Source organism: Rhinoraja longicauda, chromosome 9 (genome assembly GCF_053455715.1).
Source record: "Rhinoraja longicauda isolate Sanriku21f chromosome 9, sRhiLon1.1, whole genome shotgun sequence".
Lineage (NCBI taxonomy): Eukaryota > Metazoa > Chordata > Chondrichthyes > Rajiformes > Arhynchobatidae > Rhinoraja > Rhinoraja longicauda.
The window spans coordinates 39,189,615-39,205,826 of record NC_135961.1 but is presented as its reverse complement, the minus strand read 5'-3'; the positions used below and the strand labels follow the sequence as shown (position 1 = coordinate 39,205,826).

Sequence of the window (16,212 nt, the reverse complement as noted above, 5' to 3'; positions counted from 1 at the left end):
ATGCAAAATGAACTTCCCCAACTAACTGCTCTCCACTATTTCAGTTCAAAGTCAAAGTCAGTTCCAAGGCAGGTGAGGTCTTTGGTGCACTTTTGCTGCTTCTGTATGTTTTGCATCAAAATGATGCTTGGATAGTCACCTAGTGCTATGCATCTCCTCTCCACAAAACACTCCTTCTTTGGTATGAAAATCTGGGGAAGCTAAATCAGTAGAGGAGCAATTAGAAGCAAACACACCATTTCATACTTCTTTAAAAGTACTTTTTTTTTTAAATCATAAAATTTCTATCTTATGCTTCCCACATAATTTCCTACCAGGCATGGAATTAGCAGGATGATAGAATTTGCTTGAATTTCTACCACATTCACCTCCTTTCTCCATAATGCTAGGTATGCCCTGTTTAAAACATTAAGTGCTTATGACATGGATTGATTTTTACAGAATTAAGATCTAACGTAAATTTGAAAGGCAGTTTTTTTCCCAGGGCAATTCATCACTAATCGGAAGGAGGCAAATTTGAAATTCAGAATTGAATTCTCTTTTATGATGGGCAGGCAACACTGCTGACCCACAAAGAAAGTGGGATTCTATCCTAGTATGTTCCTTCAATTAACTGCAACATACACCATAATTTTGCCAAAGGTGGTGATGGTACAGATATGTGTTCTGAAGTTCAGTTTGGGTTATGATGCCAAGGTTGCAAACCGTCTAGTTCAATTTCAGACACTGGAGGGTTGTAATCAGTGGCCAGTGATCGGAATTTGTGAAGTGCAGAAAAGACAAAAGCCTGAGGCTTCTCATTATTTCCTACTCACCCAGCATGAATATCTTATGAACAAGTAAACATGGAACAAGGGAAATAGAAAATAGAACAATACAGCACGGGAACATGCCTTTCAGCCCACAATATCTGTGTCACAAATGATGTCAACATAAACTAATATCATCAGCGTGCACATGATCTATATCTCTCCATTCCTTGCCTATCCATGTGCCCATCTACAAGCCTCTTAAATGCCTCTATTGTATCTGCCTCCACCACCACCATTGGCAGTGCATTCGAGAACCCATTGTGTAAAAAAACTTGCCCCTCCCATCTTAAAGCTATGCCCTCTCGGCATTTCTATTCTGGGAGAAAAGTTCTGGCTGTCTACCCTATCTTTCCCTCTCAAATTCATCTGTACATCAAAGTAGGCATTTATTTTTAAACATATGTACAAGGACATATAATCTTTCAAAATCTGGCCAAACATTTCTATGGTGATCTCGTGTAATGTTCTATTCAAGTCTTTTAGATGTGGCCCTTCCATAACTCAGCAAAAGTACACCCACCAGGACTCCTCCACCTTGCAATATGCTGGGAACGTATCATCCTGTGAGCTTGGAGTAATACCAAATGCAAGATTGACATGACAGATGTTTTATCGATTTCCTTTCCTCCTTCAAACCACTTAACATTAACATATCTTGACACGTATCATCTCATATCAAAATTATTATAACGAGTCACTCCAAATGCTTGCATATTTTTCTTTAAGTATTTAAAGGTTTGTTGATGCATTGAAACCTGTATGAAATGAAATGAAATTAAAAATACACTTATCTTTTTTTTCTCAATCCATAAAATGTGTGCATATTTGCACACATTACTGTACCTTTGAAATCAGAAGGTTTAGCTCTAACTTAAGATCTGCCATGGAATATATTCCATTTGTAAACAAAAATGTGGATTACACTGGACAATCCCACATGAAGGGATAATGCTTTAATGGCCTTGCAATTCTTACATGGAAACCAGCCTGCTATTTTAAACACAATAGGTACAAGTTTCAGAGCATTAATTAAATAATGTATTTGTTTTTGAAGGTTATTAACCCTTTTCAAATAAATGGGAAAGATAAGGCCATTTCATGCTGCAGATCAGTGCAGAAGCTAACACACACACGCTGCAACTACGGAAAGCAGTGCTGGCATACGGATCGACCTTCATTTATATTCTGTTCTGCACATAGGGCATACAATCGTGACCTATCCATTTAAGTAATTAAAGCTTCCATTTGGAAACATTCTGCAGGAAGAGGTGAAGCCTCAGAGTTAAATGTCTGCCTGCTTGATGCATTTAGCTAGTTCCATCACTTGATGGACTGTTTTAAATAGCCCGGGTTGCCAGGTCCTCATAAAAATGGAGATGGATTGGCCAGCAGAGAATACTCTCAAAGGAAAGCTGACTCTCTCATCTCTTTTACTGGATATAACTTAATTGTTAACAAGGGTGGGCAGCTGACTCAGTAGACCTGTCATTTTCCCAGCCCCAATTTACTGAAGAACAATTCCATCTGATTAATGTGTAAACTAACCCGATTTGACAACAGGAAACATTAGTTTGAGAGGAGATGTGCACATTAGGACTGTACTTCAGCTCACCTTCCACGCTATTCTATTTCCTTGTGAACCATGTTCCAGGGCAATAGGGAAATCACCTCGTTTGTAGCACTTTCGAAATGCTGTGGGTGCACTGGGTCTCTCTCGGAAAGATCCTGCAGATGAAGGACCGACCACCTTGAGAAACAATGGTTAGATGGATTAAACAGTGTTTACAGCCAAATTAACACAACAGACTTCAATTTATGGTAAATTTACACAGATTATTATCTGTCTACCCTGCCGTGTTTCCTACATTATAACAGTGAGCACTCTTGAAGAGTACTTCATTTATGATTTCGGAGTATTGGTCCGTAAAAGCGTAAAAATGCAATCATTTTTGTTTGCTACTTTGCTCTCCTGTGAAGATACACTCCTCCATGTCTTTCAACATTATAAAGGGCAAACACCCATTCAGATTACCAGTAAAATAAGGTAGAAAGACCTTTTAATCAACGTTAGGCGATCCAAACACAAAACCATACAAAAAGAGCATCGGTGTAATTCCCAACAGGGCCATACAAATTTACCCAAGTTCTGCCATTTTATTTTAACCCACTCATCTGAAAAGCGAGGAACTCCTTAAAGGTAAATTCCCCAGGAAACTTGTAATGGTTGCCATGGAAGAGACAGAGGCTGGAACGGAGAGAGGTCCACCTGCACGAAAGGACGAGGTAAATTTCAAGGTGCTTGGAATTTTTCCCAAGTGCTTGGATATTTTTGAACACGCTTCCTTGGTGGTCTTAATTTTCTCATTGGCGCAGCCCAAATTATCTTCAATTACATAATTCACCCTCAAAAGACATAATGATGTAAGGAAGATAAATGAACAATTTCTACAAAACCTAGTGCAAATCCATTGGTTTTCCATCTTTTATAATTTGTTTTCTCATGTACTGTAACTTTATGAAAAAGTTGGAAGCTGTTGAAGAGTATGTCCAAATCTTGATTATATTCTGCAATGTAAACTCCAGAACTAAGATCTTTGAAGAAGAACTCACTGAATTGATCTCTCTAAAGCATGACAAAGAACAGATAAAATTGTCTGCTGTCGCTCATCAAATTCAATGCATTCATGATTGAGCTGTTGTATCAAATTCTATAGTATCTGTTACGTTTTCCCCTGAAGTTACCTGTTGAGAGAAAGTACATCACACCAACTGCTTAACTAACAATAAATAACCATACAATTCACACAATTTAAATAACTCAATTTTCAGTGAACATATCAAAAAGGCAGCCTACTGCACGAAAAATATGTTTGCTGCAAATTTAACTGAGGAAGCCTGTTAAGTGGCCGAAATTTCCCAAATGAGTGAGTGGATCGAGCGCAACCTGCGGCAGCTGCATGGACAGATGGTGGAAGGAGCCAACCGCATTACACTGGGCCAGGTTGACCCCCACTTCATCGATCCAGTGCTGCTAGGACACCGAGCATTAAAGTGAGAAAATAAGGAATCGCATTTCTTCTTGTGCCAAGATTGCAATTTTCAGAGATTGGGAAACAAAAATATAAACAGAACCTGGAGGTTTCATTGCCAACAGGTGGCAGGAACCATATATGATAATACCATTTAAGAGGTTTTAGATAGGCATATGGATTTGTAGGGAGATGGATTATGTGCAAACAGATGAGATTAGTCTATCTTGTCATCATGTTAAGCATGGACATTGTGGGCTGAAGAGCCTGTTCCTGTTCTGGACTATCCTAGGTTCCATATTCATTGGATCACTCAAAACTCTTTACCCCTGCTATACCCAGACATGAATGGCAGTGCCCAAATAAATTGTTATTTTATCATCACAACTACTTAGCCAGAAGTACTAGGTCCCAGTTGTTTTTGTTCCCTGAAGTTCCACCATCAAGGATTTAATTAATTCCATGCAATATTGAGAAATAGCTGAGCATAATAGTGACAGCCATGACCTGTCAACTTACTAGCTGCATCTGAGAAAAAGATGCTCCAGTATTTGTAATACCTTCAGCTGAGCTTTTCCTTCAATTTGACACTATGGTAGCCTTCTGAAAAAATTGAAAATTGCTCAGAAAATGGATAAATTACGGCTCCATACATCCCTCGGTCATCAATTGATAGATGGTGATGTTAACAATGCTTGTGGATCCCACCAGGATCACCCAGCTTCAGAGTATTTGATAATCTTGGTCCAAATGAGGGATTGAGTTCTCTTGGCATCAAGGTGTCATTGCCACAAAGGACTGTGGAGGCCAAGTCAGTGGATATTTTTAAGGCAGAGATAGACAAATTCTTGATTAGAATGGGTGTCAAGGGTTATGGAGAGAAGGCAGGAAAATGAGACCAGCCATGATTAAATGGTGGAGTGGACTCGATGGGCCGAATGACCTAATTCTACTCCTATAACTTGTGAACGTGTCACTCGACCAAATAAGATGCAAGAGCTTATCTGAAATCTATTTACACTGAGGGAAAATTTTCCACTGTCAAGAAATACAGTTGTGAGTAGGAAAAAAAACTGCAGATGCTGGTTTAAATCGAAGGTAGACATAAAATGCTGGAGTAACTCAGTGGGTCAGGCAGCATCTCAGGAGAGAAGAAATGGGTGACGTTTCGGGTCGAGACCCTTCTTCAGATTGATGTCAGGGGAGGGGGCGGGACAAAGATAGGATGTAGTCGGAGACAGGAAGACTAGTAGGAGAACTGGGAAGGTGGAGGGGATAGAGAGGTGAAGCAGGGACAACCTGAAGTGGGAGAAGTCAGAAGTCAGAAAACCGGAAGTGACGTGAGAGGACGCTGGCGTTGTTTGTTCGCCGCTTCTCACCACTTCTATTTTTGTATTAATTTTGCTGTTTTTGAAAAGATTTTCTTAGCTTGAAAAAATCCCTCTGCTTAAACAAATCCTTCTGCTTGACCACCTGGCATCATCTGCCCAGCTCTTCCACCGCTGCCTCCGCACCCTTGGACTCCGCACCCTTGGACCTCTCACTCCTGTCTGTGCTCCTGTCTCTGCTGGCTTGGACTGCTCCCCTGTGGGTTACCTGACAGCTAGCGCTGCAGTCATCAACTCGCAAATTGCTAACGCTAACGCTACCGCTAACGCTAACAGCTGCCTGGCTGCCTGCTTGCCTGCTTGCCTGGCTACCTCCTCTGCCTGCACGTCCTCAGCTCCCTATTAACCCTTAGGCTGCTCAGCTTCCTCGATCCTCATAGGCCTTGCTCTGGATCAGCCTGTTGTGCCTGCTGTGACGTTTTGATCTCTCTGGGCTCTATGCTCCTTCGCTCCTGCCTGGCATGGCACTGAAGTACTTGGCTGCGAGGCTGCTCCAGCTCAACAACCACTCCACTCCGCCATGCATCTCTGCCATCATCAACCACGGACTTCTACGACGACCCAAATACATCCACAGAGGCTCCGGTCACAAGTTTGTCTACTCCCAGACCGGTCACTCCATCCCTGCACTCTGGTCAGCTGATCGGACTTCCACTCGTCCATTACATCATCACAACAACGCACACGAGCGTGCCCCCTGTCTACAAGCCCTGGCTAAATCACCCGTGTCCATCCACACCACACAAAGCAACATGAAGCTCACTCTGCTCAACATCCGGTCCCTCAACAATAAAAGCCTCATTCTGAATGACTTCATCCTGGAAAATAAACTGGACTTCCTCTGTCTGACAGAAACCTGGCAACAACCTCTGGATTACCTCCCACTCAACCTCACTACACCCAACGGATACTCCTACATCAATAAACCACGCTCGGAAGGCCGAGGTGGTGGGATAGCCGTAATTCACCGACAGGACTTCAAGATCAACCTCATCTCCATCTCATCTGCTCCTTCATTTGAACACCTGGCTTTCAAACTCTCTGGCCACACAAAATTAGTCATGGCAGTTATCTACCGCCCTCCCAAACCACACCCATCATTCCTTTCTGACTTCTCTGACTTTCTGACCCAGTTCTGTTCTCTCTCCCCCTCAATCCTCCTCCTCGGTGATTTCAACATCCATATGGACTCCACTGACTCCACAATAACCGCTGACTTCACTGAAATACTCAACTGCTTTAACCTCACTCAACACGTCAATTTTCCCCACCCATAACCGTGGACACATTCTGGACCTTGTCTGCTCCACTGGACTAAATCTACATCACCTCTCTGGCTCCGACCCCACCCTCTCTGATCACTTAGCCATCACCATGTCTGTCAACATTCCCACCCCAGCTCCAAAGCAAAAACGCAAAATCAACTTCCGCAAGCTGAACTCTGTTTCACCTACCTCGCTCTCATCCTCCCTCTCTGAAATAATGTCCGCCTCTCCCTTCGTTGACCTCCACAGCCCCTCTGACCTCACTGACTACTACAACCGCACTCTCTCCTCCTGCCTCGACCAGCTTGCACCTATAAAAACCAAAACAGTTTCCTTCACCCACTCTGCTCCCTGGTTTACCCCTGAACTCCGCGTGATGAAAACTCATGCCCGCCAACTTGAAAGACTCCGCAACAAAACAGGTCTCACAATTCACTCCCAAGCCTACAAAGACCACATACAACACTATAAAGATGCCCTCTCCCGTGCCCACTCCACCTACTACTCTCAAATAATTCACTCTGGCTCCGGAAACCCAAAAACACTCTTCTCTACAATAAACAAACTCCTCAGCCCCCTGGACACCATCTCCCAATCATTCACAGTTGACAAATGCACCACTTTCCTTTCATTCTTCCAAAGCAAAATAGACAACATCTACAGCACCTTAACCACCAACGCACCTGCTCCCCCTCAAACCACCTGCCCCCCCTTATCCTGTCAGCCCCTGCCTCAGTTCTCCCCAATCTCCACCACCGACCTCTCTGACCTCTTCACAGGAATAAAAACTGCCACCTGCTCTCTGGACCCCATCCCCTCCAGCTTTGTCAAGGCCTGCCTTCCTGCTCTCTCTCCACTTATCACTGCAACAATAAACTCCTCCCTGTCCACTGGCATCGTCCCGCCATCCCTCAAAATTGCTGCTGTCACCCCCATTCTGAAAAAACCTGGTCTAAACCCTGACACCCCAAACAACTTCAGACCAATCTCCAACCTACCCTTTCTGTCCAAAGTTTTGGAACGTGCTGTAGCTTCCCAACTCAAATACCACCTCTCTACCAATAACCTGTATGAAACTTTCCAATCCGGATTCCGCTCAAACCACTGTACTGAAACTGCGCTCCTCAAAATCACAAACGACATTCTCCTCTCCTCCGACGCTGGCAACCTCAACATCCTCATCCTACTTGACCTCAGCGCCGCCTTTGACACCATAAATCACTCCATTCTCCTCACCCGACTTGAAACCTCCCTTAACATCACCGGCACAGCCCTATCCTGGTTCAAATCTTACCTCTCTGACAGACACCAGTTCATCTCCATTAACAACTGTAAATCCCCCACCGCTCCCCTCCCCCAAGGTGTCCCCCAAGGCTCAGTCCTTGGCCCCCTCCTCTTCATCCTCTCTACCTGTTCCCCCTTGGTCAATTAATCCGCCGTCATGGTCTCAACTTCCACTGCTTCGCCGATGATATCCAGCTCCTCATCTCCACCAAGTCAATTTCCCCCACCACACACTCTACACTGACAAACTGCATCACTGAAATAAAATCTTGGCTTCAATCAAACTTCCTCAAACTCAATTGCAACAAATCTGAAATCATCATCATTGGTCCAAAAACACTCACCAAATCCACCCAAAACTTCATCCTCAACATTGATGGTCTCCCAGTATCCACCTCACCTCACATCCGGAATCTTGGAATCATCCTTGATCAAACCCTCTCCTTCGACAAACACATCACAAAGACAGCCTTCTTCCACCTCAAAAACATTGCCCGTCTCCGTCCATCCCTCTCCTCCACAGCTGCAGAAACCCTCATCCACGCCTTCATCACCTCCCGTCTGGACTACTGCAACAGCCTCCTCTATGGCGCACCCTCAAAAATCATCAATAAACTTCAATACATTCAAAACTCCGCTGCCTGTCTACTCACACACACCTCGATCCGTGACCATATCACCCCCGTCCTTTATAAACTCCACTGGCTCCCCATCCTCCAGAGAATCCAGTACAAAATCCTCCTCATAACCTACAAAGCCCTCCATAACCTGGCCCCATCCTACCTGACCGACCTCCTCCACAGGCACACTCCCACCTGCACCCTCCGCTCTGCCGCTGCCAATCTCCTATCCCCCTACATCCGGACCAAACTCAGATCCTGGGGGGACAGGGCTTTCTCCATCGCTGCTCCCACCCTATGGAACTCACTACCCCAAACCGTTAGAGACTCCTCCACACTCACCACATTCAAAACATCGCTGAAGTCTCACCTGTTCAGTACTGCCTTCAACCACTGAAGGTCACCTCACCTTCTGTCTCCTTTCTCTGTTCATTTATTTATTTACTTATTTATCTATTTATTCATTTCCCTATGTTCTCAAAATCTCTGTAAAGCGTCTTTGAGTATATGAAAAGCGCTATATAAATAAAATGCATTATTATTATTATTATTATTAATATTCATACCGCTGTGGTGTAAACTACCCAAGCGAAATATGAGGTGCTATTCCTCCAATTTGCGCTGGGCCTCACTCTGACAATGAAGGAGGCTCAGGACAGGAAGGTCAGATTTGGAATGGGAGGGGGAGTTGAAGTGCTGAGCCACCGGGAGATCAGGTTGGTTGAGACGGACTGAGCGGAGGTGTTCAGTGAAACGATCGCCGAGCCTGCGCTTGGTCTCGCCGACATCTGGAGCAGCGGATACAATAGATGAGGTTGGAGGACGTGCAGGTGAACCTCTGCCTCATCTGGAAAGGCTGTTTGGATCCTTGGATGGAGTCAAGGAGGGAGGTAAAGCGACAGGTGTTGCATCTCCTGCACTTGCAGGGGAAAGTACCTGGAGAGGGGGCGGTTTGGGTGTGAAGGGACGAGTAGACCAGGGAGTTTCGGAGGGAACGGTCTCTGCGGAAAGCAGAAAGGGGTAGAGATGGGAAGATGTGGTCAGTGGTGGGATCCCCTTGGAGGTTGTGGAAATGTTGGAGGATAATTTGTTGTATGTGATGGCTGATGCGGTGGAAGGTGAGGACAAGGGAGACTTTATCCTTGTAGATGTCAGACATCTACTACAAACCCACTGACCCCCATAGCTATCTTAACTACACTTCTTCTCACCCTGTTCCCTGCAAAAACTATCCCCTACTCCCAATTCCTCCATCTATGCTGCATCTGCACCCAGGATGAGGTGTTCTATACTAGGGCATCGGAGATGTCCTCATTCTTCCCCTCGACTCCATCCAAGGACCCAAACAGTCTTTCCAGTTGAGGCAGAGGTTCGCCTACACATCCTCCATCCTCATCTATTGTATCCGCTGCTCCAGATGTCAACTTCTCTACATGAGCGAGACCAAGCGCAGGCTCGGCGATCGTTTCGCTGAACACCTCCGCTCAGTACATCTCAACCAACCTGATCTCCCGGTGGATCAGCACTTCAACTCCCCCTTCCATTCCCAATCTGACCTTTCTGTCCTGGGCCTCCTCCATTGTCAGAGTGAAGCCCAGCGCAAATTGGAGGAACAGCATCTCATATTTCGCTTGGGCAGTTTACACCCCAGCGGTTTGAACATTGACTTCTCCCACTTCAGGTAGTCCCTGCTTCCCTTCTCTATCCCCTCCCCCTTCCCAGTTCTCCTACTAGTCTTCCTGTCTCTGTCTACATCCTATCTTTGTCCCGCCCCCTCCCCTGACATCAGTCTGAAGGGTCTCGAGCCGAAACGTCACCCATTCCTTCTCTCCTGAGATGCTGCCTGACCTGCTGAGTTACTCCAGCATTTTGTGTCTACCAATACAGTTGTGAGTATTGGATTCAATCATCTTCAGGAAATCACTTCTGGGTGGTGTCAAGGACTCCAGCCATTCCAGCAGTGATGTATTCTCCATCATAAGATCAGAGCTGGGTGCACAGTGCTCAGATTCATATATAATTCAGAGGAAACATAAGGAACTGCAGATGCTGGAATTTTGCGTGGAACGCAAAGTGCTGGAATAACTTAATGGGCCAGGCAGCATTTTTAGAGGACATGAATAGACGATGTTTTAGATTTGGATCTGAAGAAGGCTCCAGACTTGAAACATCACCTATCCATATCCTTTAGAGATGAGTTAATCCAGCACATTGTGTCCCATTTATTGTTCCATGGATATTGAAGTCATGAGAGGCAATGTTCTTATCACAAATGGTTAGATAATGCCAATCTCTAATCATTTTCCCATAGTTCTCCAGCAGTCTGCCACAAATCCAGCAGACCATCAAAAATCTTGACAATTCCCCAGTGCTGTCTGAGTAGTAAAACCATTGTTTCACCATGCTGGTGGTCTGCTATTTTTTATTTATCGTGGCAGCAAGGCTTTCAATGTATGGCTGGTCTCTGCACAGGCCTCATACAGCACTCATAAGTCAGTTATCTGTGAATTGCCATTGGCCTACTGAGTCAATTTTGGTTTATCGAGGTGACTTAAATACAACTTGGACACTGAGAATGTCTCAAAATGAAGCCATCAACACCATAATATGAATACCGTGGCAGTCACTTGCTTAATTAACTGCCATTGGTTACACACCTGGCGGCATAAATAAGCCGAGTCACTTTTGGTTCAGATGTTAAGGAGCAGAGTCAAGATGTAGATCCTTTTTCAAAGCATTGTTTGAAGAGTTAATGGCATTCATTACCTTGAAGCCAGCAATCCCTTGTGAACCTCTGTGTTGGCTCCACTTGACAAAAGGGATCCAGAAACTTCCCACATGGTGAATGGAAGAATGCAAGATATTTACACATCTCCAACACTAGCCAAATGAAAGTCCAAGCTCTGGCAATGCATTCTTTGCTCTAATTTGTTGTGCTGTGACTATAGATTTAAATTATGTTCTTGTTGAAGTGAAAATATTTCACATTTTATCACTCACTGAAATTTGGATGGCAAAGTGCTCCATGAATTCTTTGGGCAAACATGTCCCCCTTCTAAGTTATTCTAAATGCATGGGTGCTGTGCATTTCAGTCACAGTTGTGCCCTTGAGTTTTATTATTTATCTATCATTTCACTCTTTGCTTGAAATCTATTTATCTTTTCTTACAAGTCAACAGCACTACACAATGACGCGGCTGGTAAACTGTTGCCTCACAGCACCAGAGACCAGAGTTCGAACATTACTTCGGTTTCCTCCAGATCTCCCACATCGCAAAGTGTTGATTTATAGGTTAAGTGGCCTCTGTAAATTGACCCTAGTGCATAGGGAGTGGATGCAAAAATGGGATAACACAGAATTAATGTGAATGGGAGATTGATGGTTGCCATGGACTCAGTGGGCCAAAGGGCCTGATTCCGTGCTGTATCTCTAAAGCAAACTTAAACCGATACTCTGGTTGGTCTCCCTGGTTAAATAAATCATTCAATAATTTTGCTATCCTTACTTTTAAAGTTACCTTGTGCATCTCTTGCTGATTGTATTTCTATGTTAACGGTATTTTTAAAGTGCTTGTGGAATTAGTTTCTATTTCTTTCAATATTCACTTATAATCTTGTAGTCCTCTTTACCTTGCTGTTTTTGGCTTTATTTTTAATCTCTTATTTCATCTTTTTGTTTACAGATACCTTTGTATTTAGTGTTGTCCTTCTTTTGTTATTCATCCAGGAAATTAGTTTATGATTGATTTGGTGTTCCAAAGAATAATTATTAGTAATTGTGCATGGCTGACCAAATGGTAACAATGTAAATAATACAACCACAATGTTTTTCCCTTTAGCTTATTCAAATGTGACACCATTGAGAAATGAACAACTGCATGAAGGGCCGAAGTAACTTAGTGGGTCAGTCACCATCTCTGGACAACATGGATTGATCTAAAGAATCATCCTGAGACACCACAACATCACCTATCCATGTTCTCCAGAGATGCTGTCTGACCTGCTGAGTTACTCCATTCATTTGTGATAATACTGGTAATTACTCATTCTGGTAATACATCTGCAGCTCCTTGTTTCAACAACAACTACATGTCTAACGTAAGATTCATGAGATTCTCAAGTGCAAATTACATAAATGTTAAAATATTAGTCAACGATTATTAAAAATAAAGTGGGGGCAAGAGCATTATTGGTGGGTGTCCACAGGTAGAGGTGACCCCTTTAAAAATCGAAAAAACTTCAGAGTGCAAAGGATTTTAAAAAGGTAAAACCACCCCACAAAATCATAATTACAATCAAAAAGTAGAATAGTATGCAGCATCAAAAGCTATGAAATGAACAAGAAAACCTTCTAGTCAGTAAATAACTTCAGAAAGTTAAGAATTAAATATTTATAGTTATAATCTGTGCAGCTGGATAGAAATTCAAAAATTTCCAACTGCAAAATAAACTTACCTGAGACAGACAAGTAAAATCAGGAATGGCATTCAATATATTGCCGAGCCTAAAATAGTCACCGATTACCAAGAAATCATGGGTGGAGGCTGCCTTGGAAACTACCTTAGTTAGTAGGTACCAAGGAGCAGCAGTTGTTACAGGCCAACAGCAGATGATACTGTATATAACATTCACAACATTCTTTTGAAACAACTACATTGGATAAAATCAATATCAGCAGTTACCTCAGAATAACTTAGTAAGTGCGGTGGCAAATAAATGAGCAGATGTAAACAGGATACGGTGTGAAATTTCAATTATATATGGTTAATCACACAGTTGTCAGTTCGTATAGTGTCAAGCTTTCCATCCTTAGGACATTAGGGTTTAATTTAGACTTGCTAACACAGATTTTTTGCCATTTTGAGAAATCTTGGGAAGATAACAAAGTGCCCATGGTGCATGTGGACATATCTGAGTTGTAGCTATTGAGAGGGCAATGCATGTGTGCACCGAATGCTGACCAGAAGCACAGAGCAGAAAGAAAATTATGTTATTTTGATCATGATGTGCACTTCTTGCCTCTCCCCTCTACTCTTTAAGTCTAGATGAGGGGTCCCAATCCCAAACTGTTAATTTCCCTCGACCCACTGAATTCTCCCAGCAGTTTGTTTTTTTCGGAGTCCATAACTTCAAGTTTCTGGGTGTGCATATCTCTGAAGATCTGTCCTGGACATTGCATATTAATGCAACCATAAAGGAAGCCCATCAATGCCTTTATTTATTGAGAAGATTGAGGAAATTCAGCGTGCCGACAAATACTGAATTTCTAAAGGTGCATGGTGGAGAACACTGGTTGCATCATATCCTGGTTCAGCAATGTGAATGCCCAGGAATGAAGATTACAGAAAGTGGTGGATCTCAAGTATTGACCTCCCCACCATTGAAGGGATCTACTTGAGGTTCTGTCTCAAAAAGGCAATCAGCATCATCAAGGATCTGCACCATCCTGGCCATTCTATCATTTCACTCCAACCATCAAGAAGAAGGAAAAACCATGACCACCAGATTCAAGAATATTTTCTTCCCAACAACCATCAGGCTCTTGAAAATTAAAATCACTAAACTATGAATTATGAACTATCTTAGTTGCACAAAGGTCTTTGGACTTTTTGCACTGATATTGGGGTTTTTAATTTATTATTTTTAAAAATTATGTAGCTATAAGTATTGTGTTTGCAGGCCCGTTTACTTTCCCCTCAGATCCTTCTTGAGCCACTGAATATATTCAAGATGAGATGAACACTTTATTGAACACATGGGAGTCAAGTGTTATGTACTTCAGCTTTGACCCAATTATTGCTTTTAATGTTCTAACAATGTACTTGGTCTACTGTTCTATTCTTCAGGCAATAAGACCAAATTTCCGTTTCTCCTTCACAGTCTTAGCTACCTATTGTAGCACCTTCAATGATTTTGGGGTAAGCATTCTCTCTGTTCCTCGACACTTCTCAATATTCCACCATGTTTTATATATTCTCATTACCTATTGGCTTTCCCCAAATAGCCGATCAAAAAGTGTAGAGGGATATGAGCCAAACATGGGCAAATGGGACTAGCTTAGATGGGGCATCTTGGTCAGCATGGATGAGCTGGGCCAGAGGGCCTGTTTTCTTGCTGTGTGGCTAAATTTATTAACCCACATTTCTGACTGTTTTTCACTTGCTGCTTTCATTCCAACCCAACTTGTCAGATGTTTCCCCACAACACTGCAAATGTTGCAGCTCGTATCCAATTTCCTTCTGAAAGTTACAATTAAATTTTGGTGGAATGATGTAAGAGCAGGTAGTGCTGCGGCCTCATAGCTTCAGAAACCCAGCTTTAATCCTGACCTTGGGTTCTTGCGTGTGTGGAAATTGTATGCTCTCTGTGTGCCATATAGATTTCACCTGCACTCTAGTTTCCTCCCACATCCTAAAAAGTCCCTAAAGTTATCTGGCTGCTGCAAATTCTCCTGAGTGTAGATTAATGGCATTGGAGAGTGCTTGAGTAACAAATGCACAAGGAAATAGGGAGAGGTTGCATGGAGCAAATTTTGATTGCTTCATGTGAGTCCACATGGGCTCCAATAGGCTAAATGGTCAACTTCTGCAACATAAAATAAGAATTTGTATCAACCACCTTTTCAAAGTGATTTCTGGATCAAAATTACATTCAACAAATATTGAAAGCACATTGATTTCATCCTTTTCTTTTTAAAATTAATTTGTTAACAGCCTACGGTGATTGATTATTTTCATTCTTTCTTCATGTGTCTTGTTTTTAACCATTAGTACCTGACCTAATTAATTTTTGGTACTTTTACCTTCCGAATGCTTCGAGGTGGCAACTATAAGTAATGTAACAGCATGCTGGAGATCAGAAATCACTACTGCCTAGTAAACTTTGAGTTGGGTTTGAAGCCTCTCTTATCCTCAGTCAGCCAAAGGCTGTATCATGCATGGCATGAAAGGTGATGATGAATTTCATCAATGATGTGTGCCTTCATTGAAAGATTGGCTCCCACAACATGAATCTTGTAAAGAGGGGGGGGGGTTGTAAAGGGGGGGAATGGGCAGGTTCGTAAAGGACTTTTGTTTTGTTTATGCTTAAGGCCGATTCTCCCGACACTTTCATTAAATAGTCGATGATGACTTGGAGCTCAGCCTCTAAATGCGCACGTATGCGAGTGCCATTGGTGTAATACAGCCCGTTGAATTATATTGGCTCTGGAGCAGAGGTAATGTAAGTAAAGATAAACAATTTACTTTTGTCTCATGGTAGACACAAAATGCTGGAGTAACTCAGCGGATCAGGCAGCATCTCGGGAGAGAAGGAATGGGTGATGTTTCGGGTCAAGACCCATCTTCAATCTGAAGAAGGGTCTCGACCTGAAACGTCACCTATTGCTTCTCTCCCGAGATGCTGCCTGACCCGCTGAGTTATTCCAGCATTTTGTATCTACCTTCGATTTAAACCAACATCTGCAGTTTTTTTCCTACTTTTGTCTCATTTGTTACAATCTCCTGGGAAGCTTCCTGTTGAGAGCAGCACTGTTGTGAGAATGATTTAAAGAATTGGTGGTGCAATGACACAGCTTTGCTCAATGTAAATCTTCACTATCTTGTGGAACTATTGATTAAAATCACAATTTGCATGTCATCCAGTAACAGGGATAAGATCAAGAAGTAGTCATACGGGCACAAAATTTGAGAAGGATGGTCCACAAGCCATTCTTGGTTAACAAAATCAAAGGTTTTAGTGCAGTCAATAAAGGCCACATCCACTTGGTAATGCTGCTCACTAGATTTTCCAGGGGTTTCTGTGTGGTGGGCAAT

At 42.9% G+C, this 16,212-nt stretch overlaps 1 protein-coding gene across 4 annotated transcripts in view; it reads right to left on the bottom strand.

Annotated features, from left to right (window-relative positions):
- The window catches only part of LOC144596636 (parkin coregulated gene protein homolog), a 184,265-nt gene that overhangs the window by 145,359 nt on the left and 22,694 nt on the right, over nucleotides 1-16,212 (bottom strand). For 3 of the 4 annotated variants that reach the window (XR_013547638.1, XM_078405216.1, XM_078405214.1), the window contains one exon: nucleotides 2,425-2,559. The exons of the other annotated variant lie outside the window; for it this stretch is intronic. Coding sequence is in view for 2 of the 3 variants with exons in the window: in XM_078405216.1 (XP_078261342.1) it covers nucleotides 2,425-2,559 (135 nt within the window). In the remaining variant the exon portion in view is untranslated. The remainder of the gene's footprint in view (nucleotides 1-2,424; nucleotides 2,560-16,212) is intronic. 4 annotated transcript variants of the gene reach the window in all.